The sequence below is a fragment of the Brassica napus genome, unplaced genomic scaffold (assembly GCF_020379485.1).
Source record: "Brassica napus cultivar Da-Ae unplaced genomic scaffold, Da-Ae ScsIHWf_495;HRSCAF=751, whole genome shotgun sequence".
Taxonomy (NCBI): Eukaryota; Viridiplantae; Streptophyta; class Magnoliopsida; order Brassicales; family Brassicaceae; genus Brassica; species Brassica napus.
This window is the reverse complement of record NW_026016571.1, coordinates 28821-43576: the sequence shown is the minus strand read 5'-3', so window position 1 is coordinate 43576 and position 14756 is coordinate 28821. Positions and strand designations below refer to the sequence as shown.

At 54.6% G+C, this 14756-nt stretch overlaps 1 protein-coding gene across 1 annotated transcript in view; it reads right to left on the bottom strand.

The window, feature by feature from the left end:
- Positions 1-14493, bottom strand: part of LOC125604258 — a 53671-nt gene extending 39178 nt beyond the window's left edge. The window contains exons 1-3 of the mRNA XM_048774720.1: positions 14355-14493; positions 13536-13796; positions 13357-13445 (exon numbers count right to left, since the gene is read on the bottom strand). Coding sequence (XP_048630677.1) covers positions 13357-13445; positions 13536-13796; positions 14355-14493 — 489 coding nt within the window. The remainder of the gene's footprint in view (positions 1-13356; positions 13446-13535; positions 13797-14354) is intronic.
- Between the last annotated feature and the right edge of the window lie 263 nt (positions 14494-14756).

The following is a 14756-nucleotide window of genomic DNA, read 5'->3' as shown; positions in this document are numbered from 1 at the left end:
TCACACACATGACGTCTGTGGCTGTCCATCAGTACACATATCAGCACGTTGGTCCTTTGACTCCGCACTCTGACCCTTCATGTGGACTGTTCGGGTAATTTTGGCCCTTGTGGGCTGTCTGTTCAGTACACACAGGATGTCTGTGGGTGTCCGCCAGCACACACAGGACGTCCATGGCTGTTTGTGGATGTCCGTCAGCACACACAGGACGTCCGTGTGTGTCCGTGTGTGTCTGTCAGCACACACAGGACGTCCGTGGGTGTCCGTCAGCACACACAGGACGTCTGTGGGTGTTCGTCAGCACACCTAGGACATCCGTGTCTGTCCGTGTGTGTCCGTCAGCACACACAAGACGTTCGTGGCTGTACATGTATGTACGTGTGTGTCCGTCAGCACACACATGACGTCCGTGGCTGTCCATCAGTACACATATAAGCACGTTGTCCTTGGACTCCGTATGCTGACCCTTCTTGTGAACTGTTCGGGTGATTTTGGCCCTCGTGGGCTGTTTGTTCAGTACACATAGGACGTCCGTGGGTGTCCACCAGCACACAGGATGTCCGTGGCTGTCCGTGTGTGTCCGTCTGTGTCCGTCAACACACACAGGACGTCCGTGGCTGTCCCTCAGTACACATATCAGCACGTTGGTCCTTGGGTGATTTTGTCCCAAGTGGGCTGTCTGTTCAGTACACACAGGACGTCCATGGGTGTCCGCCAGCAAACACAGGACGTCCGGGGCTGTTTGTGGCTGTCTGTCAGCACACACAGGACATCCGTGTGTGTCCGGGTGTGTCTATCAGCACACACAGGACGTTCGTGGGTGTCGGTCAGCACACACAGGACGTCCGTGTGTGTCCGTAGCATACACAGGACGTCCGTGGCTGTCCGTGTGTGTCTGTCAGCACACACCGGACGTCTGTGGCTGTCCATCAGTACACATATCAGCACGGTTGTCCTTGGACTTTGCACGCTGGCCCTTCCCGTGGACAGTTTGGGTGATTTTTGCCCGCGTGGGCTATCTGTTCAGTACACACAGGACGTCCGTGGGTGTCCGCCAGCACACACAAGACGTCCGTGGCGGTCCGTGTGTGTCTGTCAGCACACAGATGACGTCTGTGGCTGTCCATCAGTATACATATCAGCACGCTGGTCCTTGGACTCAGCACGCTGGCCCTTCCCGTGGACTGTTTGGGTGATTTTGGCCCACGTGGGCTGTCTGTTCAGTACACACAGGACGTATGTGGGTGTCCGTCAGCACACACTGGACGTCCGTGTGTGTCCGTCAGCACACACAGGACGTTCCTGGCTGTGCGTGTGTGTCCGTGTGTGTCTGTCAGCACACACATGACGTCCGTGGCTGTCCATCAGTACACATATCAGCACGTGTGTTCTTTGACTCCGCACGCTGACCCTTCCTGCGGACTGTTCGGGTGATTTTGGCCCTCGTGGGCTGTCTGTTCAGTACACACAGGACGTGCATGGGTGTCCGCCAGCACACACAGGACGTCCGTGGCTGTCCGTGTGTGTCCATCTGTGTCCGTCAGCACACACAGGACATCCGTGGCTGTCCCTCAGTACACATATCAGCACGTTGGTCCTTGGACTCAGCATGCTGGCCCTTCCCGTGGACTGTTTGGGTGATTTTATCCCACGTGGGCTGTCTGTTCAGTACACACAGGAATTGTCACGCCCCCAATCCTTAATAAGATTGTTGGGACGGCCATGGTTCGAGGGAACGTGCAAGCCAGGAAACTAAGACTTAACCTTATACAAGGTTAAGGACATAAGGAAACTAAGACTTAACCTTATACAAGCTAAGACACACAGGACGTCCGTGGCAGTCCGTGTGTGTCCGTAAGCACACACAGGACATACTTGGCTGTCCATCAGTATACATATCAGCACGCTGGTCCTTGGACTCAGCACGCTGGCCGTTCCCGTGGACTATTTGGGTGATTTCGGCCCATGTGGGCTGTCTGTTCAGTACACACAGGACGTCTGTGGGTGTCCGTCAGCACAAACAGGATATTCGTGGCTGTGCGTGTGTGTCTGTCAGCACACACATGACGTCAGTGGCTGGCCATCAGTACACATATCAGCACGTTGGTCCTTTGACTCCGCACGCTGACCCTTCCTGTGGACAGTTCGGGTAATTTTGGCCCTCGTGGGCTGTCTGTTCAGTACACACAGGACGTCCGTCGGTGTCCGCCAGCACACACAGGACGTCCGTGGCTGTCCGTGTGTGTCTGTCTGTGTCTGTCTGTGTCCGTCAGCACACACAGGACGGCCGTGGCTGTCCCTCAGTACACATATCAGCACGTTGGTCCTTGGACTCAGCACCCTGGCCCTTCCCGTGGACTGTTTGGGTGATTTTATCCCAAGTGGGCTGTCTTTTCAGTACACACAGGACGTCCATGGGTGTCCGCCAGCACACACAGGACGTCCGGGGCTGTTTGTGGCTGTCTGTCAGCACACACAGGACATCCGTGTGTGTCCGTGTGTGTCTGTCAGCACACACAGGACGTTCGTGGGTGTCGGTCAGCACACACAGGACGTTCGTGTGTGTCCGTAAGCATACAAAGGACGTCTGTGGCTGTACGTGTGTGTCTGTCAGCAAGGACAGGACGTCTGTGGCTGTCCATCAGTACACATATCAGCACGTTGGTCCTTGGACTCTGCACGCTGGCCCTTCCCGTGGACTGTTTGGGTGATTTTGGCCCACGTGGGCTATCTGTTCAGTACACACAGGACGTCTGTGGGTGTCCGCCAGCACACACATGACATCCGTGGCGGTCCGTGTGTGTCTGTCAGCACAGAGATGACGTCTGTGGCTGTCCATCAGTATACATATCACCACGCTGGTCCTTGGACTCAGCACGCTGGCCCTTCCCGTGGACTGTTTGGGTGATTTTGGCCCACGTGGGCTGTCTGTTCAGTACACACAGGACGTATGTGGGTGTCCGTCAGCACACACTGGACGTCCGTGTGTGTCCGTCAGCACACACAGGACGTTCCTGGCTGTGCGTGTGTGTCCGTGTGTGTCTGTCAGCACACACATGACGTCCGTGGCTGTCCATCAGTACACATATCAGCACGTGTGTTCTTTGACTCCGCACGCTGACCCTTCCTGCGGACTGTTCGGGTGATTTTGGCCCTCGTGGGCTGTCTGTTCAGTACACACAGGACGTGCATGGGTGTCCGCCAGCACACACAGGACGTCCGTGGCTGTCCGTGTGTGTCCATCTGTGTCCGTCAGCACACACATGACATCCGTGGCTGTCCCTCAGTACACATATCAGCACGTTGGTCCTTGGACTCAGCATGCTGGCCCTTCCCGTGGACCGTTTGGGTGATTTTATCCCACGTGGGCTGTCTGTTCAGTACACACAGGACGTGTCACGCCCCCAATCCTTAATAAGATTGTTGGGACGGCCATGGTTCGAGGGAACGTGCAAGCCAGGAAACTAAGACTTAACCTTATACAAGGTTAAGGACATAAGGAAACTAAGACTTAACCTTATACAAGCTAAGACACACAGGACGTCCGTGGCAGTCCGTGTGTGTCCGTAAGCACACACAGGACATACTTGGCTGTCCATCAGTATACATATCAGCACGCTGGTCCTTGGACTCAGCACGCTGGCCGTTCCCGTGGACTATTTGGGTGATTTCGGCCCACGTGGGCTGTCTGTTCAGTACACACAGGACGTCTGTGGGTGTCCGTCAGCACAAACAGGATATTCGTGGCTGTGCGTGTGTGTCTGTCAGCACACACATGACGTCAGTGGCTGGCCATCAGTACACATATCAGCACGTTGGTCCTTTGACTCCGCACGCTGACCCTTCCTGTGGACTGTTCGGGTAATTTTGGCCCTCGTGGGCTGTCTGTTCAGTACACACAGGACGTCCGTCGGTGTCCGCCAGCACACACAGGACGTCCGTGGCTGTCCGTGTGTGTCTGTCTGTGTCTGTCTGTGTCCGTCAGCACACACAGGACGGCCGTGGCTGTCCCTCAGTACACATATCAGCACGTTGGTCCTTGGACTCAGCACGCTGGCCCTTCCCGTGGACTGTTTGGGTGATTTTATCCCAAGTGGGCTGTCTTTTCAGTAAACACAGGACGTCCATGGGTGTCCGCCTGCACACACAGGACGTCCGGGGCTGTTTGTGGCTGTCTGTCAGCACACACAGGACATCCGTGTGTGTCCGTGTGTGTCTGTCAGCACACACAGGACGTTCGTGGGTGTCGGTCAGCACACACAGGACGTTCGTGTGTGTCCGTAAGCATACAAAGGACATCTGTGGCTGTACGTGTGTGTCTGTCAGCAAGGACAGGACGTCTGTGGCTGTCCATCAGTACACATATCAGCACGTTGGTCCTTGGACTCTGCACGCTGGCCCTTCCCGTGGACTGTTTGGGTGATTTTGGCCCACGTGGGCTATCTGTTCAGTACACACAGGACGTCTGTGGGTGTCCGCCAGCACACACATGACATCCGTGGCTGTCCATTAGTACACATATCAGCACGTTGGTCCTTGGACTCCGCACGCTGGCCCTTCTTTTGGACTGTTCGGGTGATTTTGGCCCTCGTGGGCTGTCTGATCCGTACACACAGGACGTCCGTGGGTGTCCACCAGCACACACAGGACGTCCGTGGCTGTCCGTGGGTGTCCGTCTGTGTCCGTCTGTGTCCGTCAGCACACACAGGACGTCCGTGGCTGTCCCTCAGTACACATATCAGCACGCTGGCCCTTCCTGTGGACTGTTTGGGTGATTTTGTCCCAAGTGGGCTGTCTGTTCAGTACACACAGGACGTCCATGGGGGTCCGCCAGCACACACAGGACGTCTGGGGTTGTTTGTGGCTGTCCGCCAGCACACACAGGACGTCTGGGGCTGTTTGTGGCTGTCTGTCAGCACACACAGGACGTTCGTGGGTGTCGGTCAGCACACACAGGACGTTCGTGTCTGTCCGTAAGCATACACAGGATGTCCGTGGCTGTACGTGTGTGTCCGTCAGCACACACAGGACGTTTGTGGCTGTCCATCAGTACACATATCAGCACGTTGGTTCTTGGACTCTGCACGCTGGCCCTTCCCGTGGACTGTTTGGGTGATTTTGGCCCACGTGGGCAATCTGTTCAGTACACACAGGACGTCCGTGGCGGTCCGTTTGTGTCCGTGTGTGTCCGTAAGCACACACAGGACATACTTGGCTGTCCATCAGTATACATATCAGCACGCTGGTCCTTGGACTCAGCACGCTGGCCGTTCCCGTGGACTATTTGGGTGATTTCGGCCCACGTGGGCTGTATGTTCAGTACACACCGGACGTCTGTGGGTGTCCGTCAGCACAAACAGGATATTCGTGGCTGTGCGTGTGTGTCTGTCAGCACACACATGACGTCTGTGACTGGCCATCAGTACACATATCAGCACGTTGGTCCTTTGACTCCGCACGCTGACCCTTCCTGTGGACTGTTCGGGTAATTTTGGCCCTCGTGGGCTGTCTGTTCAGTACACACAGGACGTCCGTCGGTGTCCGCCAGCACACACAGGACGTCCGTGGCTGTCCGTGTGTGTCTGTCTGTGTCCGTCAGCACACACAGGACGGCCGTGGCTGTCCCTCAGTACACATATCAGCACGTTGGTCCTTGGACTCAGCACGCTGGCCCTTCCCGTGGACTGTTTGGGTGATTTTATCCCAAGTGGGCTGTCTTTTCAGTACACACAGGACGTCCATGGGTGTCCGCCAGCACACACAGGACGTCCGGGGCTGTTTGTGGCTGTCTGTCAGCACACACAGGACATCCGTGTGTGTCCGTGTGTGTCTGTCAGCACACACAGGACGTTCGTGGGTGTCGGTCAGCACACACAGGACGTTCGTGTGTGTCCGTAAGCATACACAGGACGTCTGTGGCTGTACGTGTGTGTCTGTCAGCACAGACAGGACGTCTGTGGCTGTCCATCAGTACACATATCAGCACGTTGGTCCTTGGACTCTGCACGCTGGCCCTTCCCGTGGACTGTTTGGGTGATTTTGGCCCACGTGGGCTATCTGTTCAGTACACACAGGACGTCTGTGGGTGTCCGCCAGCACACACATGACATCCGTGGCTGTCCATCAGTACACATATCAGCACGTTGGTCCTTGGACTCCGCACGCTGGCCCTTCTTGTGGACTGTTCGGGTGATTTTGGCCCTCGTGGGCTGTCTGTTCCGTACACACAGGACGTCCGTGGGTGTCCACCAGCATACACAGGACGTCCGTGGCTGTCCGTGTGTGTCCGTCTGTGTCCGTCTGTGTCCGTCAGCACACACAGGACGTCTGTGGCTGTCCCTCAGTACACATATCAGCACGCTGACCCTTCCTGTGGACTGTTTGGGTGATTTTGTCCCAAGTGGGCTGTCTGTTCAGTACACACAGGACGTCCATGGGGGTCCGCCAGCACACACAGGACGTCTGGGGTTGTTTGTGGCTGTCCGCCAGCACACACAGGACGTCTGGGGCTGTTTGTGGCTGTCTGTCAGCACACACAGGACGTTCGTGGTGTCGGTCAGCACACACAGGACGTTCGTGTCTGTCCGTAAGCATACACAGGATGTCCGTGGCTGTACGTGTGTGTCCGTCAGCACACACAGGACGTTTGTGGCTGTCCATCAGTACACATATCAGCACGTTGGTTCTTGGACTCTGCACGCTGGCCCTTCCCGTGGACTGTTTGGGTGATTTTGGCCCACGTGGGCTATCTGTTCAGTACACACATGACGTCCGTGGCGGTCCGTGTGTGTCCGTGTGTGTCCGCCAGAACACACAGGACGTCTGTGGCGGTCCATCAGTATACATATCAGCACGCTGGTCCTTGGACTCAGCACGCTGGCCGTTCCCGTGGACTATTTGGGTGATTTCGGCCCACGTGGGCTGTATGTTCAGTACACACAGGACGTCTGTGGGTGTCCGTCAGCACAAACAGGATATTCGTGGCTGTGCGTGTGTGTCTGTCAGCACACACATGACGTCTGTGACTGGCCATCAGTACACATATCAGCACGTTGGTCCTTTGACTCCGCACGCTGACCCTTCCTGTGGACTGTTCGGGTAATTTTGGCCCTCGTGGGCTGTCTGTTCAGTACACACAGGACGTCCGTCGGTGTCCGCCAGCACACACAGGACGTCCGTGGCTGTCCGTGTGTGTCTGTCTGTGTCCGTCAGCACACACAGGACGGCCGTGGCTGTCCCTCAGTACACATATCAGCACGTTGGTCCTTGGACTCAGCACGCTGGCCCTTCCCGTGGACTGTTTGGGTGATTTTATCCCAAGTGGGCTGTCTTTTCAGTACACACAGGACGTCCATGGGTGTCCGCCAGCACACACAGGACGTCCGGGGCTGTTTGTGGCTGTCTGTCAGCACACACAGGACATCTGTGTGTGTCCGTGTGTGTCTGTCAGCACACACAGGACGTTCATGGGTGTCGGTCAGCACACACAGGACATTCGTGTGTGTCCGTAAGCATACACAGGACGTCTGTGGCTGTACTTGTGTGTCTGTCAGCACAGACAGGACGTCTGTGGCTGTCCATCAGTACACATATCAGCACGTTGGTCCTTGGACTCTGCACGCTGGCCCTTCCCGTGGACTGTTTGGGTGATTTTGGCCCACGTGGGCTATCTGTTCAGTACACACAGGACGTCTGTGGGTGTCCGCCAGCACACACATGACATCCGTGGCTGTCCATCAGTACACATATCAGCACGTTGGTCCTTGGACTCCGCACGCTGGCCCTTCTTGTGGACTGTTCGGGTGATTTTGGCCCTCGTGGGCTGTCTATTCCGTACACACAGGACGTCCGTGGGTGTCCACCAGCACACACAGGACGTCCGTGGCTGTCCGTGTGTGTCCGTCTGTGTCCGTCTGTGTCCGTCAGCACACACAGGACGTCTGTGGCTGTCCCTCAGTACACATATCAGCACGCTGACCCTTCCTGTGGACTGTTTGGGTGATTTTGTCCCAAGTGGGCTGTCTGTTCAGTACACACAGGACGTCCATGGGGGTCCGCCAGCACACACAGGACGTCTGGGGTTGTTTGTGGCTGTCCGCCAGCACACACAGGACGTCTGGGGCTGTTTGTGGCTGTCTGTCAGCACACACAGGACGTTCGTGGGTGTCGGTCAGCACACACAGGACGTTCGTGTCTGTCCGTAAGCATACACAGGATGTCCGTGGCTGTACGTGTGTGTCCGTCAGCACACACAGGACGTTTGTGGCTGTCCATCAGTACACATATCAGCACGTTGGTTCTTGGACTCTGCACGCTGGCCCTTCCCGTGGACTGTTTGGGTGATTTTGGCCCACGTGGGCTATCTGTTCAGTACACACAGGACGTCCGTGGCGGTCCGTGTGTGTCCGTGTGTGTCCGCCAGAACACACAGGACGTCTGTGGCGGTCCATCAGTATACATATCAGCACGCTGGTCCTTGGACTCAGCACGCTAGCCGTTCCCGTGGACTATTTGGGTGATTTCGGCCCACGTGGGCTGTATGTTCAGTACACACAGGACGTCTGTGGGTGTCCGTCAGCACAAACAGGATATTCGTGGCTGTGCGTGTGTGTCTGTCAGCACACACATGACGTCTGTGACTGGCCATCAGTACACATATCAGCACGTTGGTCCTTTGACTCCGCACGGTGACCCTTCCTGTGGACTGTTCGGGTAATTTTGGCCCTCGTGGGCTGTCTGTTCAGTACACACAGGACGTCCGTCGGTGTCCGCCAGCACACACAGGACGTCCGTGGCTGTCCGTGTGTGTCTGTCTGTGTCCGTCAGCACACACAGGACGGCCGTGGCTGTCCCTCAGTACACATATCAGCACGTTGGTCCTTGGACTCAGCACGCTGGCCCTTCCCGTGGACTGTTTGGGTGATTTTATCCCAAGTGGGCTGTCTTTTCAGTACACACAGGACGTCCTTGGGTGTCCGCCAGCACACACAGGACGTCCGGGGCTGTTTGTGGCTGTCTGTCAGCACACACAGGACATCCGTGTGTGTCCGTGTGTGTCTGTCAGCACACACAGGACGTTCGTGGGTGTCGGTCAGCACACACAGGACGTTCGTGTGTGTCCGTAAGCATACACAGGACGTCTGTGGCTGTACGTGTGTGTCTGTCAGCACAGACAGGACGTCTGTGGCTGTCCATCAGTACACATATGAGCACGTTGGTCCTTGGACTCTGCATGCTGGCCCTTCCCGTGGACTGTTTGGGTGATTTTGGCCCACGTGGGCTAACTGTTCAGTACACACAGGACGTCCGTGGGTGTCCGCCAGCACAAACATGACATCCGTGGCTGTCCATCAGTACACATATCAGCACATTGGTCCTTGGACTCCGCACGCTGGCCCTTCTTGTGGACTGTTCGGGTGATTTTGGCCCTCGTGGGCTGTCTGTTCCGTACACACAGGACGTCCGTGGGTGTCCACCAGCACACACAGGACGTCCGTGGCTGTCCGTGTGTGTCCGTCTGTGTCCGTCTGTGTCCGTCAGCACACACAGGACGTCCGTGGCTGTCCCTCAGTACACATATCAGCACGCTGACCCTTCCTGTGGACTGTTTGGGTGATTTTGTCCCAAGTGGGCTGTCTGTTCAGTACACACAGGACGTCCATGGGGGTCCGCCAGCACACACAGGACGTCTGGGGTTGTTTGTGGCTGTCCGCCAGCACACACAGGACGTCTGGGGCTGTTTGTGGCTGTCTGTCAGCACACACAGGACGTTCGTGGGTGTCGGTCAGCACACACAGGACGTTCGTGTCTGTCCGTAAGCATACACAGGATGTCCGTGGCTGTACGTGTGTGTCCGTCAGCACACACAGGACGTTTGTGGCTGTCCATCAGTACACATATCAGCACGTTGGTCCTTGGACTCTGCACGCTGGCCCTTCTCGTAGACTGTTTGGGTGATTTTGGCCCACGTGGGCTATCTGTTCAGTACACACAGGACGTCCGTGGGTGTCCGCCAGAACACACAGGACGTGTGTGGCGGTCCGTGTGTGTCCGTGTGTGTCCGTAAGCACACACAGGACATACTTGGCTGTCCATCAGTATACATATCAGCACGCTGGTCCTTGGACTCAGCACGCTGGCCGTTCCCGTGGACTATTTGGGTGATTTCGGCCCACGTGGGCTGTCTGTTCAGTACACACAGGACGTCTGTGGGTGTCCGTCAGCACACACAGGACGTATGTGTGTGTCCGTCAGCACAAACAGGATATTCGTGGCTGTGCGTGTGTGTCTGTCAGCACACACATGACGTCTGTGGCTGGCCATCAGTACACATATCAGCACGTTGGTCCTTTGACTCCGCACGCTGACCCTTCCTGTGGACTGTTCGGGTAATTTTGGCCCTCGTGGGCTGTCTGTTCAGTGCACACAGGACGTCCGTCGGTGTCCGCCAGCACACACAGGACGTCCGTGGCTGTCCGTGTGTGTCTGTCTGTGTCCGTCAGCACACACAGGACGGCCGTGGCTGTCCCTCAGTACACATATCAGCACGTTGGTCCTTGGACTCAGCACGCTGGCCCTTCCCGTGGACTGTTTGGGTGATTTTATCCCAAGTGGGCTGTCTTTTCAGTACACACAGGACGTCCATGGGTGTCCGCCAGCACACACAGGACGTCCGGGGCTGTTTGTGGCTGTCTGTCAGCACACACAGGACATCCGTGTGTGTCCGTGTGTGTCTGTCAGCACACACAGGACGTTCGTGGGTGTCGGTCAGCACACACAGGACGTTCGTGTGTGTCCGTAAGCATACACAGGACGTCTGTGGCTGTACGTGTGTGTCTGTCAGTACAGACAGGACGTCTGTGGCTGTCCATCAGTACACATATCAGCACGTTGGTCCTTGGACTCTGCACGCTGGCCCTTCCCGTGGACTGTTTGGGTGATTTTGGCCCACGTGGGCTATCTGTTCAGTACACACAGGACGTCTGTGGGTGTCCGCCAGCACACACAGGACGTCCGTGGCGGTCCGTGTGTGTCCGTCAGCACACACAGGACGTCCGTGGCTGTCCATCAGTATACATATCAGCACGCTGGTCCTTGGACTCAGCACGCTGGTCCTTGGACTCAGCACGCTGGCCGTTCCCATGGACTGTTTGGGTGATTTTGGCCCACGTGGGCTGTCTGTTCAGTACACACAGAACGTTTGTGGCTGTCCGTCAGCACACACAGGACGTCCGTTTGTGTCCATCAGCACACACAGGAGATTCGTGGCTGTGCGTGTGTGTCCGTGTGTGTCTGTCAGCACACACATGACGTCTGTGGCTGTCCATCAGTACACATATCAGCACGTTGGTCCTTTGACTCCGCATGCTGACCCTTCCTGTGGACTGTTCGGGTAATTTTGGCCCTCGTGGGCTGTCTGTTCAGTACACACAGGACGTCTGTGGGTGTCCGCCTACACACACAGAACGTCGTGGCTGTCCGTGTGTGTGCATCTATGTCCGTCCGCACACACAGGACGTCCGTGGCTGTCCCTCAGTACACATATCAGCACGTTGGTCCTTGGACTCAGCACGCTGGCCCTTCCCGTGGACTGTTTGGGTGATTTTATTCCACGTGGGCTGTCTGTTCAGTACACACAGGACGTCCGTTGGTGTCCGCCAGCACACACAGGACGTCCGTGGCTGTTTGTGGCTGTCCGTCAGCACACACAGGTCATCCGTGTGTGTCCGTGTGTGTCTGTCAGCACACACAGGACGTCCGTGGGTGTCCGTCAGCACACACAAAACGTCCGTGTGTGTCCGTTTGCATACACAAGACGTCTGTGGCTGTCCGTGTGTGTCCGTCTGCACACACAGGACGTTCGTGGCTGTCCATCAGTACACATATCAGCACGTTGGTCCTTGGACTCTGCACGCTGGCCCTTCCCGTGGACTGTTTGGGTGATTTTGGCCCAAGTGGGCTATAGTTCAGTACACACAGGATGTCCGTGGGTGTCCGCCAGCACACACAGGACGTCTGTGTGTGTCTGTCAGCACACAGTTCGTCCGTGGCTGTCCTTGTGTGTCTGTGTGTGTCCGTCAGCACACACAGGACGTCCGTGGCTGTCCATCAGTACACATATCAGCACGTTGGTCCTTGGACTCAGCACGCTTACCCTTCCCGTGGACTGTTCGGGTGATTTAGGCCCACGTGGGCTGTCTGTTCAGTACACACAGGAAGTCCGTGGGTGTCCGTCAGCACACACAGGACGTCTGTGTGTGTCTGTCAGCACACATAGGACGTTCGTGGCTGTGCGTGTGTGTCCGTGTGTGTCCGTCAGTACACACATGACGTCCGTGGCTGTCCATAAGTACACATATCAGCACGTTGGTCCTTTGACTCCGCACGCTGACCCTTCCTGTGGACTGTTCGTGTGATTTTGGCCCTCGTGGTGAGAGAACCAAAATAAGGATCACTCTTTCGGTAAGGTTGATATGAACCCAGATGCGAGAGGATTGAGAACTGATGGATCGAGGGGTGACACTAAGGGTTGCGGAATAGCCCAAAGATACTACCAGAGATTCGAAGGTTGTCGGATGTGACACACCGGTCCAACACAACGAAGTGGTTCGCTTGGAGATGAGCTCACCAAGAGAAGTATGAATGTTCTAAGCAAAGAACAATGAGAGAAGACTCAAAAGAAGCAAAGGAAAATCGATGTGATTTTATTAAGGGGGATCATCACATACTTATAAGGTTTGTGAGTCAAAGAAACATAAAGACATTTGTGGGAAAAGACAACATAGAAGATAGAAATGAATGAAAACAAGACATAGAAACTAGAAATGAAGACTTTGACTAAAGACTGGTCAAGGTGCGGATTCTTGTGTTGACTGGTCCAGATTCACAAAGATGTCCAAGTTCATTATGTGGTGATCAGGTCATCCGCGGTAAGGAGCAGGACGGATGTAAGGCTGACCGCATGATTGATCGTCGATGATCCATGAACGGATGAAGAGATAGCTCGACCCAAATCTTCAGAGAGCTTAAGTATCCTTCCTCTGGAGTAGTTGGAAGCATCGATCATCATGAAATCATCAAAGTGGTTGGAAAGGTCGTGATCAGCCTGATCCGGGCGTGCGGTACGTCCCAAACGGGCAAGGAAAGATAGGCTAAGTCCGGAATCTGATTCTTCTCGAGGATCATGGGTTCTGGCTTGACTGTTGGCTCTAGAATGGCGAATGGGTCGGGGAAGAACGCCTGTGGTTTGGCTCGGTCATCAGGTCGTGGATCCATCCTTAGGTCACGTCCGGGTGCACGCGGGTCGATCCGGTACACGGCTCTGTCCGTTGATCTGGTACGGCTGAATGGCTGAACCTCAGTTGGACTGATCTGATCGTCCTGGTCACCATGCTGAGTCTGCTCCACGTCCTGGTCCAGGTCCTGGGTTCTATCATTCCCTCCCTCTTCAAAAGGATTTGACCACAAATCCGGATCATCTGCGCAAAAAGGAGATAAATCAGAAACATTAAAACTTGAAGAGATATCATACTTACCCTGAAGATCAAGCTGGTAAGCATTGTCATGGAGTTTCCTGAGAATCTGGAATGGACCATCGACCCGGGGCATGAGTTTGAACTTCCTTTGTTCCGGGAATCGTTCCTTCCTCATGTGGACCCAAACAAGATCACCTTCCTGGAAGATCACTTCTTTCCTTTTCTTGTCTGCAAGTCGTTTGTAGCCCTCGGTCTTGGCTTCAATGTTGGCACGGACCTGTTCATGCAGCTTCTTGATCGTGTCCACCTTCCTCTTGCCATCTGTATTAACTCGTTCACTCAAAGGCAAAGGTAAAAGATCAAGTGGAGACAAGGGATTAAATCCATAAACAACCTCAAAAGGAGAAAACTTAGTAGCTGAATGCAAAGCATGGTTATAAGCAAATTTAACATGAGGCAAACATTCTTCCCAAGTCCTAAGATTCTTTTTAACCAAAGATCTAAGCAAAGCAGACAAGGTTCGGTTAACTACTTCAGTTTGCCCATCAGTTTGCGGATGATAAGTTGTAGAGAACATTAATCTAGTACCTAGCTTAGACCACAAGGTCTTCCAAAAATAGGTAAGGAACTTAGCATCACGATAAGAGACAATGGTCTTAGGCATTCCATGCAATCTAACAACTTTCTTAAAGAATAAATCTGCAACTTGCACAGCATCATCAGTTTTGTGACAAGGAATGAAATGAGCAATTTTCGAGAACCTATCAACAACCACAAAGATAGAATCTCGTCCAGCTTTAGACCTAGGCAATCCAAGCACAAAATCCATAGAAATGTCTACCCAAGGATGAGAGGGAATGGGTAGAGCTGAGTACAAACCGCGGTGTGATGCTTTAGGCTTAGACTTCTTGCACACCACACATCGGCTACAGATCCTCTCAACATCTTTCATCAGGCTCGGCCAGTAGAAATGGTCATGAACCGCCTTGTAAGTCTTCTTGACACCAAAGTGTCCCATAAGCCCACCTCCATGAGCTTCCCTGAGAAACAACTCCCTCAAAGAACATTGGGGCACACACAAACGGTTATCAAAGAATAAGAAACCAGAATTTTGAAAGTATTTGCCATAAGCAACCTTTGAGCATTTTTAAAAAATCTCTTTAAAATCCTGATCAGAAGCATAAAGATCCTTGATAAATTCAAAGCCAAGCAATTTAGTTTCAAGGACTGAGAGAAGAGTATACCTTCGAGACAATGCATCAGCCACAACATTCTCCTTAC